The sequence below is a fragment of the Melopsittacus undulatus genome, chromosome Z (assembly GCF_012275295.1).
Source record: "Melopsittacus undulatus isolate bMelUnd1 chromosome Z, bMelUnd1.mat.Z, whole genome shotgun sequence".
Lineage (NCBI taxonomy): Eukaryota > Metazoa > Chordata > Aves > Psittaciformes > Psittaculidae > Melopsittacus > Melopsittacus undulatus.
In genome coordinates, this window is record NC_047557.1 from 12,343,433 (window position 1) to 12,365,114 (window position 21,682).

The 21,682-nt window shown below is 39.7% G+C and overlaps 1 protein-coding gene across 1 annotated transcript in view; it reads right to left on the reverse strand.

Moving 5' to 3' along the window:
* ADAMTS12 (ADAM metallopeptidase with thrombospondin type 1 motif 12) overlaps nucleotides 1-21,682 on the reverse strand; it is a 168,195-nt gene that overhangs the window by 144,322 nt on the left and 2,191 nt on the right. Inside the window, exon 2 of the mRNA XM_031051603.2 lies at nucleotides 18,554-18,915. Coding sequence (XP_030907463.2) covers nucleotides 18,554-18,915 — 362 coding nt within the window. The remainder of the gene's footprint in view (nucleotides 1-18,553; nucleotides 18,916-21,682) is intronic.

A 21,682-nucleotide genomic window follows, 5' to 3' on the forward strand; every position in this document is an offset into this window, starting at 1 on the left:
TGGCTTTTATGTTGCAGAATTTAGTGTGCAAGTAGAGGATGCCCAGCTCCAGTTGCACTGAGATCATGTAACAAACCAGTGTAAGACACATTATCTTAGCAACAGAAAGCAGTGAATTTGAATCTTTCATGAAACTAATACCAAAAAGACACGTGATAGCACCAGAAACTGTAGTACTATTAAGCCTTCTAGACAATGAGCTAGTGAGCTTTAGGAGGCTCTGGGCAGCACCCACAGTCATACCCAGATTACTCCGCTCTTGCTGACAAGCAAAGATATGGCCCTGGGAAACACAAACAAAAGATGGCAGGCAGTAATTGAAGCCTATCTAATTACAAAAGTCACAGGCTGTATGCAGAGAAACTTGTCCCCCTAGATCATCCTTTCATTCCCTCAGTGTACGAGACCTCTGCTCTCAATCAGCCTTCTCCTATAACCAAACATTTCTGATAACACATAAAGGCACCACAGCACTTTGCTGAAAAGAAAAAAGGATGCTACTGCCTGTGGGGAGAGGACGGAAGGGGATGCCCAGACTTCCTCCAAATCCATCACCCTCCTCATTTGTGGACTGGAGAGGTTATGTAAGCAGCCAGCCCCACCTGAAAGCAGGGTTCAGAGGGCGTAACAAAAGCCAGAGCAAGCCATGAATTATGAAGCCATTTATAGAAATTGTATTATCTGGACTCATACTGAACACAGGCACACAGTGCCCTAGAAAATTACTTTTGCTTTAGCCTTTATACCCTAGGAAGAAAGGTAAGGTTGAAATAAATGAAAGCCACTTGTAAAGGAAATAAGATGTTTACCAATCAGATTTCAGAGTACTGCTAAAAGGGCACATCTTGCTACTTGAAATCCTAGTCTCAGATAGGTCTCCAAGTATGCCTAAATCATCTCCCACAGTTACCTAATCTCTTATGCTCTGATTTCAAAGCTTATTTACTTTTTTTTTTTCCAGGTCTTCCTGAGAATGTTAGCACGCTTGTTCCAAGAACATCTGTTAAGCCTCAAAAACCATTCTGGTCTGAGCATACAAAACAGTACTCAGGCAGCTAAAAACAGGACATGAAGGGAAACCCTACATCAACAGACCCAGTTGCCAGTTCTCCATTCCATAAACTAAACCTCACATGAGAAAAGCAGGCCTGGCTCAGACCAACATCTCTTAACCCCCATCCTATTTCCCAGAACTGCCAAATGCAGACAGCTGGAGAACAGTAAAGTAATACTTCCCACTAGTTCTTTCCCTGCATTTTTTAAAACAGAGTGATAAGAAATCCCTGCCTAAGTGAGCCTTTAGCCACATTTCCCCATCTTTTTCTAATCTCTGCTCAATACTTAATAATCTTATTTCCTTTCTTTCATTTTTTTTTCTCCCAAGGTAACATCCTGCTACTAATGAACTATGAAACAAACTACAAAGAGATGATATTAAAGTCTCGCTCTTGTGATTCCACTGATGAGCTCTTAAAAGCAGAAATTCCCATTATTTACTAAATTTATGACTTCACAGTCCAGACTACTACAGTTGAATTTTCTTCCCTACAACTTGAGTCTCACATTATCTCTTTTAGGGAGACTGCACCCCAGTCCTCTGTGCCAATACTTTCCAGCTCTGCATCTTGAGCAAAGCTGATCACATGTTGATTTTTCTTGTCGCATGAGTATCAACAGAAATTTTAAATAAAAGTAGCCCCAGAACAGACACTTTATTTCCCCTCACTTGGCATTCTCTCTATTTAGGAAGCCATGAAATTCAGCAGACTGACTTAAAATCTTTGCTAAGGCATTCACAGTTTTATAGGCTTCTTTTTCTAGCTCTCCAGAATTAAAGTAGTTGCTCTTGTCCAGGACCTGTGGTACATCTGTCCCACAACACTGCCACTAGCCCTGCAAGCAGATTTATAGCACACCAGGAGGTTTCTGCTATCTGGTCTATGCTGGGGTCCGTTACACATTCTGCTACAACCAGAAAACCTCTTCAATCACCAATTACTACCCCTCATCCCTAGGGGTTGCATTCCAGTTCTTCTTTACCACTGCCAAATTAGACAAATCTGACAACATTTCATCAGTCAGATAATACATCCAGGACAGTAATGAGCAATTCTGATGAACTCAGTAAGCCAAGCTCAGGTCACTTTTTAGTTGATGGATAAAAAGCATTGCAGAGGGTTACTATCTCCTTTAGGCATTGCAGAGGTTTAAAATATCTTTAAAAGTTCTTTTAAAAGAACTTTAACACCAGACTGAAGAAAGCCAGGTACCACTGATCTGCAACCCTAAGTAACACAGTGTTCTAAAACACAGGGCTGTCATTACAGTGCTACACACAGGTGAACACATATTCATCTTGCCACATAAACATCATCAGTTCACTTAGCTGGATGCAACTGGATGGGCAGAAAGGATGAGGGGCAGCTCCCAAATGGCTAACACAACTCCTCTCAGTCAGTAACACAGTAGTACTTCACCAGTGGTAGATGTCCTATCCAAGTATACAAATTAGTGTCCTGATTTACTTCTACAGTGGACAAATAAAAGTAAAAAACAGTATTTGATTCTCTGTGGCATTGCTACAGATCTAATGTAACAGCTCAATTTACTGCCATGATCAGGTTAAACACCTAGAGACCTCATCCTGTACTCAGGTTTAAAAAAGAGAGGCCCTGAGAGACCCTGACTACAGTGATGCTCTTTTGAGGTTGTAGAGGATTTCTGGTTTGACTTTTTAGCTCCGTTTTGCTTCTAATTCAGATAAGTCTGCTCTCTTGACTTGGACAGAAACAGGACCCAAGTGATTTGCTCAGTAACAAAAACAGCCTATATGAGTGCTAAGAGTCAGAAATGCCAACGTCATACTGACAATTCACAAATTCCTACACTTTGCATAAATCCATCCACTCTCAGAGCTCGAGCTATAATGCTTCATGTGTTTTTCTGATTCAGACTTTTAACTCCCCCAAGACATCCATTTACAGGCTTAGCAGAGCACTGCATCTCTGTGTTCTGCATCTTGCGTCTTCACACTGAGGTTTCTGGATGAATAATGACTTCCCACACAAGTGTTAGATGGCACTTTATAGTTCAAAAGAACATAAATTCTTAATAATGGAGAAACACATAACATTTATCAAAGATGAAAAACACAACTTGGTTTGGCTAGCTCCAGTCTCCATAAAGAAGCTTGACATAAACAAACTTGGCTGGTTTATATTTTAAAATATCTAATTGTCACTCAAGCTCCTTACAAAACACATTTCTTTAGAAGGGCTATGATAATCAACTTAACTAGAAAAAGTACCATATAAAGCAACATTCACAGCTGTAATGTGAAGAGACTGTGCCAAAGCTACTTTGCTATCCTGCCAGTAGAGGACATGTCCTAATTACAGAAAGTAGCCAAAAAGGTAACACAACTGAGCAGGAGACATATTCCCTTCTAATGACCAGAGCAATTCAGAGCACTGCTGCAAAACAAATCTGACAGCCTAAAACCTCATCTCGGTTAATCTGTGTAGCTGATGATCTTGCATTACATATTTAACTATTTTAATGTTTATTATTTAATATTAATATACTGTTATTATTTGATATTGCACTCTTTCAATACACAGTTATCCCTTTTTCTGGAAGACAGTGATCAGCACCGCAAGCAGGAGCTTTGTGGTTAGTCACAGCTAATTTACACTCTCCATTTTCATTCCCTCCTTAGGTTTGGATTGCCTCCAGTGGGAGCAGTAATGGTCATTTATCTTTATAACTCTCTTTGGCATCTCTCTCCTGAATTGCTACTACTCTCACACTTTTGAACTCTTCTCCAAAGCCAAGTGAAATTCATTTCCTCATTTGAAAGAGAACACTTAACTGGATAAACAAGTGGTATTTTGTCCCTGTAGCTTAGCTAGCAATAAAATAAGAAACACATATTTCCCTATGTTAAGGAGAAACCTGTTCTTTCCTTACTTACCCTTCTTTCTGGCTGTTGGGACTTGGGTCCTAATTTGAAGAAATAGCATTTCTGTGCATTTGATGCAAAAAAAAGGTTATATGCATGTGCCATTTTTGACAAGTGTCTGCTACCAGGCTGTAATTCAACTAGATTATATAAAGATACATCAAAAACTGTCAGCAAGTACTGAGCCACTGTGAACTGACATGATGTAAAAATCTGTTGAGGGAAGAAATCCAGCTTCTCCCTTTGGATATGAGTTATTAGGAAAAAGACAACAGTTGCTCTGAATGCATAAGCAATGCAGTTCAAACACTTTGGTGTCATCTATAGTTGTGGCAAAGACTGTTTAATGCAGACTAAGAAGCAACATAGGACATCCAGATTCCAGATGGAAGACAAAGCCAGAAAGACCTTATTTTCAAAACAAATCCTTACATCTCAAGGCAGCAACAGCAGCCAATTGTTTTACCCTGCATAACTTTCAAGAGAAGGCAGCTATATTAACAAATAGATAAAGCAAAAATACAAACACTCCTGGATGGTGAAAACCTGTCTGGATTAAAATAAAAGATCTCTTCAACCCAGGAGCCTTCATCTCGCACCACATAAGAGTGGGTTCTTATGAAACTGAAGTAAGAACAGTACAAGGATAGACAGACATAAGCAGTGGCATCCAGATGTTCTGTCAGTCTTTCAGCTGGGGACTTCTAGAGATAAAGGCTGTTTTCTCAATACTTTGCTGCAGCTTTCCTTCCATCAGTTGCTCATTTGATCCATTTATTACTGTGTCATCCAAGATATCTAACTGCCCACATATTTACCCACCTTCTAAGGTCAATTTAAATGACAGATTATGTGTCATAGTAATTCAACAATTTTGTATTAATTCCTTTTGAAAAGCACCTTCTCTTGGTGATTTATTATTATTATTATTATTATTATTATTATTATTATTATTATTATTATTATTATTATTATTAAATAATGCAGCTTCTCTGCTATGGCCTTGTCTCCTTCAGCCACTTCTTTTATTCTCAGTCATACACTTGATAACAGAATCTTTGGGAGCCTTCCTGATTCTGAAGTGTTTATTAAAGCTCCTAATTTTTGCACCTTTAACAAGCTTTTCTTGAAGACATTTTCTGCTTACAAACCAAGCTTTTTCAGTTATCTTAGCAGCTTGTGTGTTAATATTCATTTTCCCCCACTTGAATATAATTATTGCATTTGCAAGAATAATTTTTTTTCTTCTTACTTCCTTTAACTTCTCTTTATTTCCACCAGCTTTTTATGCTTTTTTTAGGAATTAAGACAATAATAAAAATTATCACTTTCTTGATCTTCCAAGAAGGTATAATTAAACAAGTCCCATACAACTTGAGTATTTTACCCCACCAGCTGCTTCTTTTTAGCTCTTTCTCATTTTTAAGCAGTTTACCTTTTAGAAGTTAAGTACACCCACAGAGAACACACACTATATCAATGTGATTAGAAATCACAGCTGCAAGCTCCAGCACAAGTTAACAGCTACAAAATACTTCTTGTAATTGCATCAGATCTTAGAGTCCTAGTCTTAGATCCAGTACCTTATTATATTTGGTACAACACTGACACAACATGAAGATCTTTTCACCATAACAGGACCCGAGAGTCCCAGTTGTAACAACGAGGTGATAATAAAGACTGAAGCACACAACGTTTTTCCCTTTTTTTCTTTTTTAAATAATTAAACACAACGCATCATCAGGACAAGCACAATTTCCTCTTAGTCTGTTTTGTGTACCTTGACACAGCAGAAAGACTGTGGAAGGCAAATACTACATATTTAATATCTGTTTGTACAAACATTTAAAGATATAAACAATCTTCTTTTTTAGAATAGGACCACAGATTAAAGAAGTACTTGGTAACAACTACTGCAATAATAGCAGAGTTGACTAATGAAACTTAGCTAGAGAAAGTACATATGAAATACAGCAATCTCAAAGGTAGTTCTACTTTGGCAACTGGTATATTATGCCACACTGCACAGCAGGCAAACGGCAAGAACCAAAACAAATCCAAAACACCAACACATCAATGATGCTGCAAAGAGCAGTTTTATTCCGTTCGTGATTTCATGCTTCATTTAAGATGCTTGAGTACACAGTCACTAAGAAGTGAAGCTATTATGTCAACTTTAATGGCCAAGGTAATGCAGCGACTACACATAAGCTATCAACTCCAGGCATTTGTGAGTGTGATTAACTATGACATGATTCATGAATCAAGTTTGGAACTCCTTTCTTCCAAGACGTTAAATTTTCCCTTTCCTGAAGGAACAGCAGATTGGAAACATACTCACCCAGACAGATCTCCAAATGTTTTTTGCCTCCTATGTTCTCTGTGAGGCAGGTGCTGGGGTCCATTGGCTTCATCTGACATACTGCTTTGCATTATACCACACCCCAGCTAGCTTGTCAGTCACCTGCCAGCACATTGCACTGCATTTGAAGTGCTTCTTATGGCAACTTACATGCTTATATGCTTATATTGCCTATATGGCAACTGTGCTAAAGAGAAGTATATTAAAAAATACAACATACGAAAAAAAGAATCATTCCAGCCCTATTCACAACAAATTATTTCTTTTTTTACACCAGTATAAAAGACAACACCTGAAATGTAAGCCTCCAATACAGTCCAGAGCAAGGGGCACATATTACCTTACCTTCAGACAGAAGTGGATACCACAGAATGACCCATGTTTTGGCCTCCTCACTTCTCCTGCCTGAGGCATATTTTAAATATGTCACATTTCCTGGCATGCAAGATCATCTGTATCAGCCCCTTCATACTGCCCGAACTCACCTGCCTCCTATCTTATGCTTCTCACGAGCAGGAAGCAGCAACAGCAGCACCTAGCACCAGTGTGAGGATGAGGGAGCATTACAGTCCCTTGCTGCTCCCTCCCCATAGCTGTCCAAACAGATCCAGATGCTGGTTCATGCAGCCCTCTCATACATCAATGCAGTCCAAGAACCAGGTGTGTGATGTCTACGGACATTTCCTCAAATCTCTGGCCTTCATATAGATTTCAGCACTTGCAGTCCAGTAGCATATTCATGCCCTGAGCAGGAAGGGTTCTATGCTATGAAGCAATACACAGAGGAGCAGTAAAAGACACAGAAAGCTTCTATTCACCAAGTACTCTTATTCACACTCATTCTTCATATAAGTGTCTGCAAATGGGCAGAGTTGTGAGGTGTCAGAGCAATTGTAGTACTGAGATTATTTTAGAGACATACAGCACCAAACAGAATTTTAACCTAAATGTACTCAAAACTGCAACTTCCCAACATGCAATTATTATTTACATCTCAAGATACAGCCACTCGAAGCCCCTGAGTGTACTGACAGCAAAATGAAAACGCTGCTTTTTAAAACCAGATTGTCTAGGTTAAACCATGGTATACATGACATAGAAAAATCAATGATTTCTGGCTTACTAAAATATGTTAGTACCAGAGAGCAATAATTTTCTTTCAATGAAAGGACCTGAGGAAAGAGAAAAAAATTAGATTATGTGCCAAGCTTGTTTGTTTGTTTTCAATTTAAGATGATGTTTCTCACTAAACATTCCCAAATAACAATCCTGCTCTGCCAATCTTGCACATATAAATTTGCACATTGTAGACTGCAAAAAAGTGATGTACAGTGAATAGATTGCCACCGCTGTGCAAATCACAAACAGTAATTATGAAACATTCAAAACATCAAAGACGCTAGAAATATCTGCATGGGTGCACTATCGTATCATGGCTGTTATTCAACACTAATGGAAATACAGCTCAAAAGAAAATTCTACTGGTTCAGCTGCCCCTATGCCCACTTCAAAAGTAATGGGCATCTAATCAGGGACTAAACAAAATTTTTGAGATGGAAAGAATTGTTTGCAGTTTGTTATTAAACTACCTGGCATTCAGCAATATAAAGCTGAGTATTTTTTCTACCAACTCCCACTCCCCCCTTAAACTTGAAGACTGAGATCAACTGAAACAATTTAATGAATAAACTGGGATAATTTTTTTCCAGTAAATTCCATAATTCCAAAACAAAAACTGGTAGCTTTCTGTTTAGGAAGTTACCAAAATTACATATCGAGAGGAGAGGCAAAATCCTGAACAAAAATTCAGCTTTGGATCCAACTAAACTTCCAGTTGAGATTATACTACATGAAAATTCCGGGAATGGGAGGACGAGGAAAATGTTTTGCTCAGTGATAAAATTCTCCAAATTAAATGTAGTTGATCTGAAGTTACTTGGAATAATTATTCATAATATACTTTCTGGTAGAGACATTTTTCTGAAGTGGTACACATGAATTGAAGTGTAATGGACTTCAGTAAGGATGAAATACTACTTACAATGTCATTCCAGCTCCATTAATATCCACCAAGGTGATTTAAAGTAATACAAATTATTTGCATTTCTCTTGCTAACACAGAAGCATGTTAATTCTTAAGAGAGGAGTTTCTGCAAATGGTAAATAAATTATGTAGCAAATGAGGTTTTGCCAAAAAACAACATGCTTTGTTCTCCAATACCTAATCCACTATTTGCTTGGTCTGATATAATCACAAAGGCAGTAGACCTTACTAGACCTTGATCTGCCTATGTTATGAACTCGAACTTGGAGTAAACATGAAGGAATGAAAAAATAGAGGAAATAATTTTGCTTGAACTTAAGTTCCATTAAGCTTTAAATCTATGGCCATGTTAAAAAAGTTGCAAGAGAACATGAAGAATTTTTTCTTCACAGCATGTTGACTGTTCATTGTCTTCTCTAAGGCAACAGCTTCAGAAAGCATCAAATGAAGCTGATAAAATGCTAGTAAAAAACAAAAGGAGATACATCTAATCCATATAAAGTGTTGAAATTCATAGTAAAGATTCATGTTTCTAGCACCCAGTGACTCAGGAGGCCAAGAAAGTATGTGAATGACTATTGCATCAGGAGGTTCTCAAGAAAGAAAACAGACACATTCAAGAAATTTGATCTGAGTTGAAAACAGAAGGATGAACTAAGTGGAGATGTCCTACTGCCCTGTTTTTTATTCTTTACTAGATATTTACTTCATCAATGTTGGACAGAGGATGCTGGATAAAACAAACACAGTCACCCTACCACAGTGTCCATTCTCACAGTTTTGGCCAGATTTGGTCTATGACTGTTCTAGATAAGGAAATAGAGTTAACACTGCATCCAAATAAACAGATACTAAAGTTTGGACTGAGCATTTAGAATCAACTTTCTTTTAAATACATACACTTAAAAATCGGAAGAGTGGAATTTGAACAAAAGAAAACTTCAATTCATAAATAGTATCTACGTCAGCCTTTACTGTGAGTTACAACCACAATGCATTTAGATCTTCTTGGGATTTCCAAGCATGCAGAAGCCTAAGCAGTTTATTAAGAACCTGCTGTTTGCCATGAGTATTGGAATCCATAACGATACATAGGTACTGCTTAGCCAAGACAACCAGCTTTTTTATTACTATTTTTTTACTTATTTATTTTTAGAGCTTGCAATTTCAGATTAATCTTTCTCCAAAGCACATCCTGGAGCCAGTGTGGGCACATAAATATCCCAGCCTAAATTACTAAATACTTAAATTCTGTTGCAACTTAAAAATGCATTGAGGAATTCAACTGTTAAGCACCAGTTTCTGGAAAAAAAAAGCAAAATAGCTTGGTAATACCTAATGCATTCAACAGTGCAGAAGCCTTCCCAGCACACAGCATGGATCTTAAACCGAGAGCTTTAGCTGCAGTGTAACTGTTCTGCACTGACAAAGCTAGATACATGTATGTAGTTTTACGTATGTGTGTGTGCTTGATATATGTGTATATATAACCATGCCCTGATGCTGACCCTGCTCAGGGACTGCAGCTGCTCCTCTCTGGCAGACAAAGAGAATTGAAGAGGCAGGACCTGACCGGCAGGCTGCTGTTTTTCAGCTGGTGCCAGAAGCCAGGCTCACACAGCTGCTGTGAAAGTACCACTAGCCTATCTATCCTCTAAGTACAAGCAGGAAACACACACTATTTGGGTCTGTTGTTTACATCACCAATTGCTGTTCACAACCTAACATTCTGACAGTGTCTGTATGCTAAGAACAGAATCAAGTCAGGCTCTTTTTCGTAATTTTTTTCTTTTTAAATAGCTATAAAATAAGGCATGCAATTGGCAAGATTTGTCCCCATTAATGTCTCATTACATGCATCACTGCCAGAATATGTAGGAAAGATTCAGTTCTCCCCCTCTCTTCTGCTCATTATTAATTACTACATATAAAGCATGTGCCCATGTGATGGGTAGCAGGTACAGCAATTTGTTAAGATGGCAAAAATGTGCAAACAATTCTACTTACTTCCATGCTGGATCCTTCTTTTCAGCCATCACAAAACAGCGTTAAACAAAAAAAAAATTCTATGAACAGCAAAACTATCAAAATCTTGTTTCCACACAGATCTGCTTCTCACACATACTCCATCTCCTCACTTAAAATAATTTTCTTCAATGTCTCCTGAATACTCCAGCACTTCTAACCATCAGCTGGGCCATGGCTAGCACTGCACCCTGCTTAGTAACAACTTAAGAGGCGTGTTGAGCTACAAGTCAACCTGCATGTGTTCATTATAGAATCATACAATAGTTACGGCTGGAAAGGACCTTAAGATCATCTAGTTCTAACCTCCCTGCCAGGGGTAGGGACACCTCACACTAAACCATATCACCCAAGGCTCTGTCCAACCTGGCTTTGAATGCCACCAGGCATGGAGCATTCACAGCTCCCTGGGCAACCTATTCCAACACCTCACCACTCTAACAGTAAAGAACTTCTTTTTTATATCCAATCTAAACTTCCGCTGTTTAAGTTTTAACCCATTGCCCCTTGTCCTATCACTACAGTCCCTAATGAAGAGTCCCTCTCCAGCATCCCTACAGTCCCCCTTCAGATACTGGAAGGCTGCTATGAGGTTTCCACACAGCCTTCTCTTCTCCAGGCTGAACAGCCCCACCTTTCTCAGCCTGTCTTCATACGGGAGGTGCTTCAGTCCCCTAATCATCCTCGTGGCCTCCTCTGGACTTGTTCCAACAGTTCCATGTCCTTTTTATGTTGAGGACACCAGAACTGCACACAATACTCCAAGTGAGGTCTCACAAGAGCAGAGTAGAGGGGCAGGATCACCTCCTTTGAACTGCTGGTCACACTCCTTTTGATGCAGCCCAGGATACAGTTGGTTTTCTTGGCTACAAGCACACACTGAAGCCGACTCATGTTCATTATCTCATCGAACAACACCCCCAAGTCTTTCTCCGCAGGGCTGCTCTGAACCTCTTCTCTGCCCAACCTGTAGCTGTGCCTGGGATTGCTCCCACCCAGGTGTAGGACCTTGCACTTGTCATGGTTAAACTTCATGAGGCTGACATCAGCCCACCTCACAAGCGTGTCAAGGTCCCTCTGGATGGCATTCCTTCCCTCTAGTGTATCAACTGAACCACACAGCTTGGTGTCATCAGCAAACTTGCTGAGGGCACACTCAATCCCACTGTCCATGTCACCAACAAAGATGTTGAACAAGACTGGTCCAAACACCAATCCCTGAGGGACACCACTCATTTCTGGTCTCCAGCCAAACATTGAGCCATTGACCACAATTCTTTGCATGCAGCCATCCAGACAGTTATTTATCCACTGAGTGGTCCACTTCTCAAATCGATGTCTCCAATTCAGAGACAAGGGTGTTATGTGGGACAGTGTCGAACACTTTGCACAAGTCCAGGTAGATGACGTCAACTGCTTTACCCCTGTCCATCAGTTCTGTAACCCCATCATAGGAGGCCATCAAATTGGTCAAGCAGGACTTCCCCTTAGTGAAGCCATGCTGGCTGTCACAAAGCACCTTGTTGTTTTTCATGTGCCTTAGGATGCCTTGCAAGAGAACCTGCTCCCTGATTTTGCCAAGCACAGAGGTGAAACTGACTGGTCTGTAATTCCCCAGGTCATCCATTTTCCCCTTCTTGAAAATTGAGCTTATATTTCCCTTTTTCCAGTCATCAGAAACTTCACCTGATTGCCATGATTTTTCAAATATGATGGCCAGTGGCTTTGCAACTTCGTTCACCAGCTCCTTCAGGACCCTCAGATGGATTTCACCAGGTCCCATGGACTTGTACATGCTCAGGTTCTTAAGATGTTCTCGAATCAGATCCTCTCCTGCAGTGTGCTTAGGGCATCATTCTCACAGTCCCTGCATCTGCCTTCCAAGACTTGGGTGGTGTGCTCAGAGCCTTTGCCAGTGAGGACTGAGGCAAAGAAGTCATTAAGAACCTCAGCCTTTTCCAAGTTCAGGGTACCCAGTTCTCCTGATAGCTTGCGGAGAGGGCCTACGTTGTCCCTAGTCTGTCTTTTATTTGCAGTGTACCTATAGTATCCCTTCCTGTTAACATCCCTAGCCACGTTTAATTCTAACTGGGCCTTAGCTTTCCTTACCTGGTCCCTAGCTTCCCGGACAACATCCCAGGCCACCTGTCCTTTCTTCCACCTTTTGTAAGCCTCTTTTTTCCTTTGAATTTTCCTCAGCAGCTCCTTATCCATCCAAGGAGGTCTCATAGCCCTCCTGCTGCATTTCCTTCAAGTTGGGATGCAACACTCCTGAGCTTGCAGTAGGTAAAAGTTCCCTTCTTTACCTGTAAACCTCATGTGAACTTAACGGCTCTGATAGCTCACTTTCTCTTTCAGATTTCTGAATAAGGCCTCAGTGGCCTAGATTAGGCTATACTAGAAGAATCTAAAAACAGACCGTCCTGTAAACCTCATATTACTGGGAATCAAGGCAAAACAAATGTTATGGATATTTTTTATTTCTGGGTTATAAATCGTTAGATTGAAGTCATAATTCCCAAGTTTTCTTAAATAAGACACTTTTAATAAAAAACACCACACACTAAATGATGAGTGAAGGCTTTCAGAAAAAAGGCGGGGAAAAGTACACACATGCATAAAAGATTCATTAAAAAGGCTCCCGGAGACTGGGAGCTATGATTGACAGCTCTGTACACTAACAATATTCCTAAGTGATTAGCAAATCAGTACATACAGATTTAAACAAGAGAATTAGATTTCTGAAAACTATACAACAGTCTGTCTTTCCTGTTCTCAAAAATAGTTACCTTAAAGCATTCTAATCCTGGATATTCCACTTAAATCAGTTCATAGTTACCAATCTCATTTTCACCTACACCATCAATGACTGTTTCACTGGAAAGTAACAACTCTGTTATAAAAACTCCAGCCATACACAGCTTCTGGGCTAACAACTTCATATTGGCTAAAGGTGACAAGGCCAAGACCAGAAGGCACAGGCACAGCCGGATTCTCATGTATTGAGATCATTGATGAGATTCATTTGACCTGTCAATTAGAGTCTTTTTGCAAACAAAAGACTGGGGGAAGGGAGCTGGCAGATGAATAGTTGAAGTTCAAACACGAAGAGAATGGATGGATATTAAAGTACTGCAGCAAATACTAGTCAAAGTTTGAATGATGAATCTGTTGGGGGCAAAATAAACCAAAGAATAAAACAAACAGTAAAACAAAACACCATCATACCCCCCATCTTTGGATCATCTTAAAATAAACGAACCAACAACAAAAAAAACCAAACCACACAACACAACCACAACACTAGTCAAGTGAGGAGAATAACCAGATATTTATTCCTATATGGACAGAACAGGCTATCCAAGCACGACATAGAGCAGTTTCAGTGTAAATTTTTCCACTTGCAGTATTTTTCATACTACTACCTAAGAAGAAACATACAGCAGATACACAATGGAGTTACTTAGCAGGTCTTTCCTTCTTTACACGTGCCACAACAAGCCAAATCAGAATATTTAGGCTTTGGAAACTCTATTATATCCAACCATGGAGCAATTCCCATCCCCAAGAAAAAGGCTGGCAGTTTGCTTTCATACCTGATATCCTCCAAACACCTTATTCCTACATTTTAGTTCCAGCAGATCATCACCAGCTGGACAAACCAAAAGAGGCTGCTCTGATGATACTGACATACAAATAAAAAGACATGACTGGCAGATCAGGCCATCTGCCATACTTCCAACCACAAGCAGAACCCACCAAGTACTGTACAGTGAGAGACTGTACAGAGACTCTCTTAGAAGAAGCAAAGAAAGATGCATGAAGGAAAGAGGCCCTGAAAAAGAACTTGTCTATTTGTCTCCCAGTACCTTTATTAACACTACAGAAATGCATGTCAATATATCTCTTAAAATAACAGCCACCAAAACAGCACGTGAGTCTAAATATGTTCTGGGTGCAATTCCATGTAAGCAATGAGTGCTAAATCCAGTTTCAGACGATTGCAAGTGCAACAGAAGAAAAGGTTACACCTTCCCTTTCTTTAAGTGTATTCCTGCACCTTCACGTACACAGCCAAAAAATACCCCACTTTTCCTGGAAGAGAAAAAATGTTGGCTGCAGGTATACCACACAGGAATAGAAAGACATGGTCATTTCTCTGGGCTATAGGACAACTGATCCAGAAGAGACAGAGTTTGCAGAACCATGTTCTTCAACGTGTTAAAAAGGTCATGACCTATTCAGCATGAAAGGGAAACAAAGATATCACAAGATGTTAATAAAAGAAATTAAAAAAAAGGATTTGGAAATTACAGCTAAATTCCTCCAGATCTCTGCTAGTTTGTCCTCTTAATTGTCTTGTCCCATTCTGCACAGAGACATATTTACATTTTTAAAAAATAATAATATCATACAATCACTGTCTTCTCCATTCTTATATCTTGAATCTGTCACTTTGTTATTCCCCTTGCAGGGCATCTGGGGAACATACAAATACATAGGAAAATGAAATCTATAAGACATCAGTGTACTGTTTACTAAACAACTAAGAAAATGCTGCAATTCCTAAGACTGATGACATTATATCTGAAAAGCAACAGGCTGTCAACCTGGAGAACCGCTGACGGCAAAAAAGTTGTTTTCCACATTTTGAAAGCATCAGTTCTCTTTTTCAATCATTTGTCATTCTGATTTAGTAAAACAGACGCCCCTTTGAAAACCACGTCTTCTCAGCACTATCCACTTGATTTATGCAGAAGAAATTTGGTTCTAAAGAGTGCCATGAATAAAAATTAATAGTAAGTTATATCTTTGCTATGTGAGCGATGTCCATGAAATGCTAATGGAAGCAGGAATTTATTTCAAAGTAAAAACCAAAGGAGATGAAAATCCATTTCTAGGTTTACTCTACTTTCAGTGCTCTGTGCAAGTGACCCTTATGACAGAATACAAATCTAAACCACACGTCTGTTTAGTTCTTATACACTGCTTTTGTCCTGCAAATTCAGGAACTTCCAAATATGAACCAAGAAGACTTTCCATAAGAGGAATTCATTCCAGAAAGAAGAATAAAACTAGGATTCCACTCCCACAGTCATCTAGGAATTTATTGTGCCCCACTTCAGGCCAATTTTAATTTTTTGGGTTTGTTTTTTTTTTTGAAGGGGGTGGGTGGTGTTGCAGAAGATGACAATATTCTGAAGCAATTCACTGGACAAGATAACATTTCAACCTTTTCCCACTAAAAACAGTCAACAAATGGAATATTCCAGTAAAACACATTTATTTACTTAAATCAGTATTTTTCAGTATTATACATTTTTTACCAGCCCCTATCATTAAGAAAGCCAAAAAGTAGCAGTTTAGGTATGACACATTTTCCTGTCACTCACTACTATCATAAGTCAGTACCTCATTTAGCTCATTAAAGACCATCTCAACAAAAAAAGCTAAGTATTTTTATCACTTTACAACATACCTGAACTGTCAAGACAAAATGGTGTAGAGGAAAGGAACATCAATAATATTCCCATTCCCCAAATCTGAAGGCTAAGGTACTGGTTCTTAGCAGCTCCCAGGTTACGAGGCTGGAGTACATCAGCTCTCTGTCAGCTTGGTATGCTGAATCGGGACCTGCTTGCCAAAGCACACACTCAAGAGTGTGGCCCTGATCCTACACAGGGACCTATGCAGCAGCCACTACTGCCAAAGCCTATTCTAGGAATCTAGCATCTTTTAACCACACTGGTTTGTTATCTTCCTCTTCTTCCCATCTCATCCCCACAGATCTTTACTAACTCGCCCTGTGCGGTTCGTTAGTTCATATAACTCTTTTTATCAAGTAGTTTAGAACTAATCTCCTACAGTAAACAAGCTTACAATTTCTCCTCATGGGATAGGTTTTTAGTCTCTCAAATAAGTTGCTCTAATTCTATGTGTTTTACCTGTTCTCAATTCTTCTTCCCTCCCTGATAAGAATAGACAGAAAAAAAATTCTTTTCAATTAACAAACGCAATATATCTCAGGAAAAAAAAGGCAGAAAAAGACATGGTGCAGAACAGCAAAAAACTGTGGATCTCCAGGATGGAAATAATTTACCATTAGCTCAAGAAGCAGCAGATTATCACGGTTTCAGAAACAACATGGTTTTATCCTGAAAACCAGACTGTGCCTCTCAGAACTGGTGAAATTACTCGTTAATCAGTATTTCCATATGACACTGGATCTTTTGGAAAACTTCCAGGCAAAACGCAAGCTAAATCACCGTTTCCCAGCTGTGGCAGTCAGAGGAAATAAGAGATTCAGACCCAGCTCTTACTGAAACCTCTTAAGAGCAGTGACTCCTGGACTTCAAAAATCATTGCATCAGAACCATAGTGTTTATCCCTAGAAGCCACTTTCAACCTGAATTAATTTATGATTGCATATTTTCAAGGTTTAATTTTGGGATAGTGGGAAAACCCAAGCCATGACAGTATTTTTCTGACACAAGTGTTCTGTCAAAAAAAAAAACAATCTCCAAGCCTGTATTCTAGTGAACATTGTTTCAAAACCCCTCCAAATCAAAGTAAACCTCAAAAAGTTTGTAGGCCAAATTAAAGGAACACTTCACAGGATATTATCAAGCTGAATTTAAAATGTAATTTGAGGGGGTTTTGGGACGTTTAAAACCTTGTTGCAGACTTCAGAAGGCATAATGAAGATCCAGAACTTAATTTCAAGTTCTCATTCTAATGAAAACTAACAAAGACATTCTGGTAAAGCACCAGACAAACCAACCAAAGGAACTACTTCTTTCATCCTATCTCCTTTTCCTTGTATGACCATAACATGTTTCAGGGAAGTTTTGATAAGTTGGTCCATACTTCAAGAATTACTTAGAAGCTTCAGTCCCACAGGCATGAAGATCAGGGATTTTCTGACTTCAAGCAACAGTCTGTTTCTTCAGGCAACATGCCAAAAAGTGCCATCAGCACTGTGGAAGACTCCAAAGTTTCACATTTCATCTACCCCAGAGCTATCTTCATGTTACTTTTCATAAATTGCCAGGATGCTTTTATAACCCACTGATTTTCCAAAGCTTCAGAAAGCTTCATACTTCTCAATAGCAAGGAACATACTTAGACACTGACAGGCTGTCAAGGAAAGAATGTACTTTACAGATACACACCTTGGTGTGGAGCTCATGTCCAAAAACAAAGCATCAGTCCCTAGCCTGTGCTAAACTGAGATGTGTTGTCAGCAAGGCATCAGTGCACTGCTCTATGCACTTTCAAACACTGCAATTTGCCACTCAGTGGTCAAGGTGCTACAGCACACGCACCCTGTACACATTTCATCACCTTTGTCTGCACACTCAATAAATCCTTTGCGTTTGCTTCTCAGCAATTATGTGTGACATTTTACACAGCTCCCTGTAGCATTCCCTTCACATTCCAGCAATCTGTGTCTTCTTCCCCTCCCAGACAAGATGGGTTCAGCATTATCCTCTAAAAACAGAAACCTAACCTATGGTAGTGCTAAAATGCAGACATAAGGTTTCTACTTCCTTGTCTTTGCCAGAGTCTGCAAGCTCCAGCCTCAGAAGTACTCTTCTGAATTAGGAATGCTTAGAAGCAGTACAGATGTGAATGTAAAGCGCTGGCTAAGGTTGTATCTACCCTACATTTATTTCTGAAGTTGCAGTGCAGTTCTGAAGCAAATATCTGTGTTCCCAGCCTACCATTAGTAGGTTTGACAAGCAGGGTAGTTTTGCTGCACCTGACCTACATACCTTTTAGAGGAAACTACAACAGGAACTCATATCCAGATGCATAGCAAAGTTGCTCCAACTACTAATGGGATCAACGCAGTGACTGGATATGACAGAGATGTTCAGTCTACCACCAGAAAAAAAAAAATCTAGTTACTAAAGTAAACTCCAGGTGGGCCTTAACATCAACTTTTGACCTGATTCTCTCTTCCAAATATTCAAATGACACCCACAGTATTAACCTGACTCTTTCAGAGCATTATGTCAGTAAGGTTATGTCAGTGTTATGCAAGACTGCCTCATCCAGTTTCTTACCAGTGAAACATATTCATACACCACTGTTCTTGCTCAGTTCTAATAATACAAAAATTAGCCAGAACCCCATTCATTAAGAACACATCACTTACCAGGCCATCGCAAGTGCTGATCGCTGCTGTCCCACTCCCAGCACCTGGCTGCAACACTGTGCCAATGAAGTGGCAAGGAGCTCCTGAGTGAGTTGCAATCTTTGCACCAGTGTGGTTGCCACGTCTTCTTTCTACTATGTAGTTATGGGAAAGAAATCGCATATGGGCAGTCAAGTTAAAAAAAAGATCCTTATCCTCATGGTTGATTTTGTAGTATACCACATTATCCTTTTTGCTGAAGTCTCTCTTCTTCCTCGTGTTTGAGATGTGATGGTGTAAATTAAAAGAAAGAAAATGCCCGCTTGCATCTACTCTTGCTGGATCAACCACATGGTATTCTGGCAGTGTCTTGATAAATTGCTCTGAGAGGAAGGGGAAAAAGAAGGAAAAAAAAAAGCAAAACAAAAGAAGTAAACCTAGGGTGAGTCCTAGCCTGTTCAAATCTCACATGATTTAATGGGGAAAACTCAAAAAATACTGCAATTCACTACACCATCCTACTGACATAAAGGCAGGCAGTGCACAGACCACAATGCACTACAATCCCCCTCTAGGCTTTCTACTCTCCATTATAAGACTCAATTTAGAAGTTAAAGTTCTTCTTTTCAAACATTTTGTCACCATTCATATGAAGGATTGACAGTCACACACACACCTCTTTCCAACCCCACGAAAGCTGAGAACCCTCTCTGTCCCAGGACCCCAGCACACAATGCTCTAATCAAGATCATCCCCACACATCCAAAAAGCTGACCAGAAGGAGAGAGAACCTTAAAAACATACATGGGTGAAGGGAACACCACTAATTGACTTGACAGGCTACAACAATAGCACCTCAGCAGCATCAGCTTTAGCAGTTGCAGTAGAGGATGGTATCTTTAAAAAGGGTTTGAAGGGGAATGAAGTAATGAAGTGTCATTTTTTTATAAGGGGTTCCAACCAGAGTAAGATCAGATGTACTAGCACTTACCAGAATCTAACAAGGGAAGAAAGCGTTCCTGGCATTCTTGTCTCCTGCTGTGACACAGAATACCACCTGTTCCCAATTTCATTTTTCTTTAAATTAGTGTAAAACTCAAAAGTCCCAAACAAATAACATAAATACACATAAAACACAGTCCCTAAAAACTCCTACTCTTAGAGCCAGATCTGTTAGTACACTTGACTTCAGCCCAAGAAATCAGTCTGAACATATTTCATCAAAAAGAAATTGTGGATACATGTAATTTCAGTTCCTCCTTCCCTAGGGCTCTTTGCTCTTCACTCCTGAAGTCCCAGCCACTTGCACATGAAGCACTTAAGCCTTATTTATTAATTAAGCTGGTTAACAAAGCAATTAGCCTGCTCCAGGTACTTCCAGAGCACTTTATTCCTCCTCAGGACTGGTAAGACAATCCTTCTAGAGACAATTCTCTCCAGTGCCTGCATCTTCAAAGCTACCAGGTAAACCATGTTGAGACAGATAGCTGTCCAGGTTCATCCCCTCTGGGAAGGAACATACCTCCTCTGTCCTCATTAACTGCAGCATGAGACATGGATGCTTGTCTTTCATCAGGCCATCAGAAAAAAAAAAATGCACGTATACAAAACTACATAAGAAATTTGGCCTTGTCTCAGTAGCACCTTTATTTCACAAGCAAACTTATTCTCATACACAACAGAGTTCTTTGTACAGAAGTCTTCCCACCAGCCTATAATGACTTTTTGCCTTCACAGGACAAGCCACAGCAGTGGGCTTTTAAATGTCCAGAGTAGCAGGTCTTGACACCTCAGAGACTAACACCTACCACAAGTTTCAGAGACAACTCCTGCCCCTGCCCACATAAGTATAGCAGGGACTGAGACATGGGAAATTCAATCCACACCTTCATGCCTGCAGTTTACACAGCCTCTATTTAGCACATAAGGTGCCAGCTGAACAATTTAGCAGCTGAAGATAGGTCACTCCTTCCTCACACTCTGGAGTGCAGCAAAAAATGAGCAAGACAAGAGAGCTGAAACACCTAAAAACATGGCTTACCTGCAGAAGTTTCATTATTAGACTTCTGAGAAGATCCACATCCCATATTGTGCTAGCAAAGACAGGCTAACAGAGAATGCTGCAAGATCAAGCAAGATCAGGCCCCATTTCTATGGTTTTCAGCAAAACTCACTAAATAATCAAATTAAATGCCTGAAGGAAAACTTACTCATTTGCTGTCACTGTGCGATTTGCTCTGCTTGATGTCTTGAGATTAATTTGTTGTGGCTTAACTGTTCAGCTCCATGCAAGACCAAAGACTTGTGGTTTTGGACATTAAACTATTCAAGGAAGTTTTTTATTTCATTATAGTAATTAGTGTTTAGAGGTTAAGGCAATTTAGACATCATCATCAGTAAGAAGGAAAATAATGCCAAAGCATCTGATGGCAACAGAATTATCAAGGCAGAGAAGTCTAACTTCTTCCACCCCTCCTTAAATACTCATTTCTGCATGCTAGTCACTGGAGAGCAAATTATGTTGCAATAACAGTATACTGTAATATAATCACGGAATTGAATTATTAAGCAGTTTTCAAACGACCAGAGGGATCAAGATTACAACACAACAAAGTTTAACAAGATAAGGCTAAGGATATCTCTGCAAATAATCATTACCAGTTTTGTCTAGACCATTAGGTAGAGGTTAGCAAGGGCAATCTTACCACCAACAACTAGCTGAGCTCCACATTAAGCCTAACATAGCACTTGATCTTTACTGCTGGAGAACAGTGTAAAACAGTAGGAGGTACAATTTTGTTTTTACCTTTCTGCCCTTCTAGGAAAGAGCAACACCCAACTAGAAGGCAGAGGCAACAAACAGAATAACTTGATGCACTCAACCCAGACTGCACAAGAATAAGGGTTGAATTCTTCAACACTGACTGCCTCAATTTTCCTAAAGTAATAATTTATTCTTATTAAAACACCACAGGTTCCCATAAACTTTAGTGCCAGCAAACACTAAATAGAGGGAAACTATCCCAGTGCCACTAACAAGCCTCAGGATTGGCATGCCATGGCATGCTCCTTAGCCACCTCTAATACTCTTCACTCCATGGAAGCTCTGCCTGCCAAGTGGCACTGCTCAGGATTTATAGTCCAGGAATA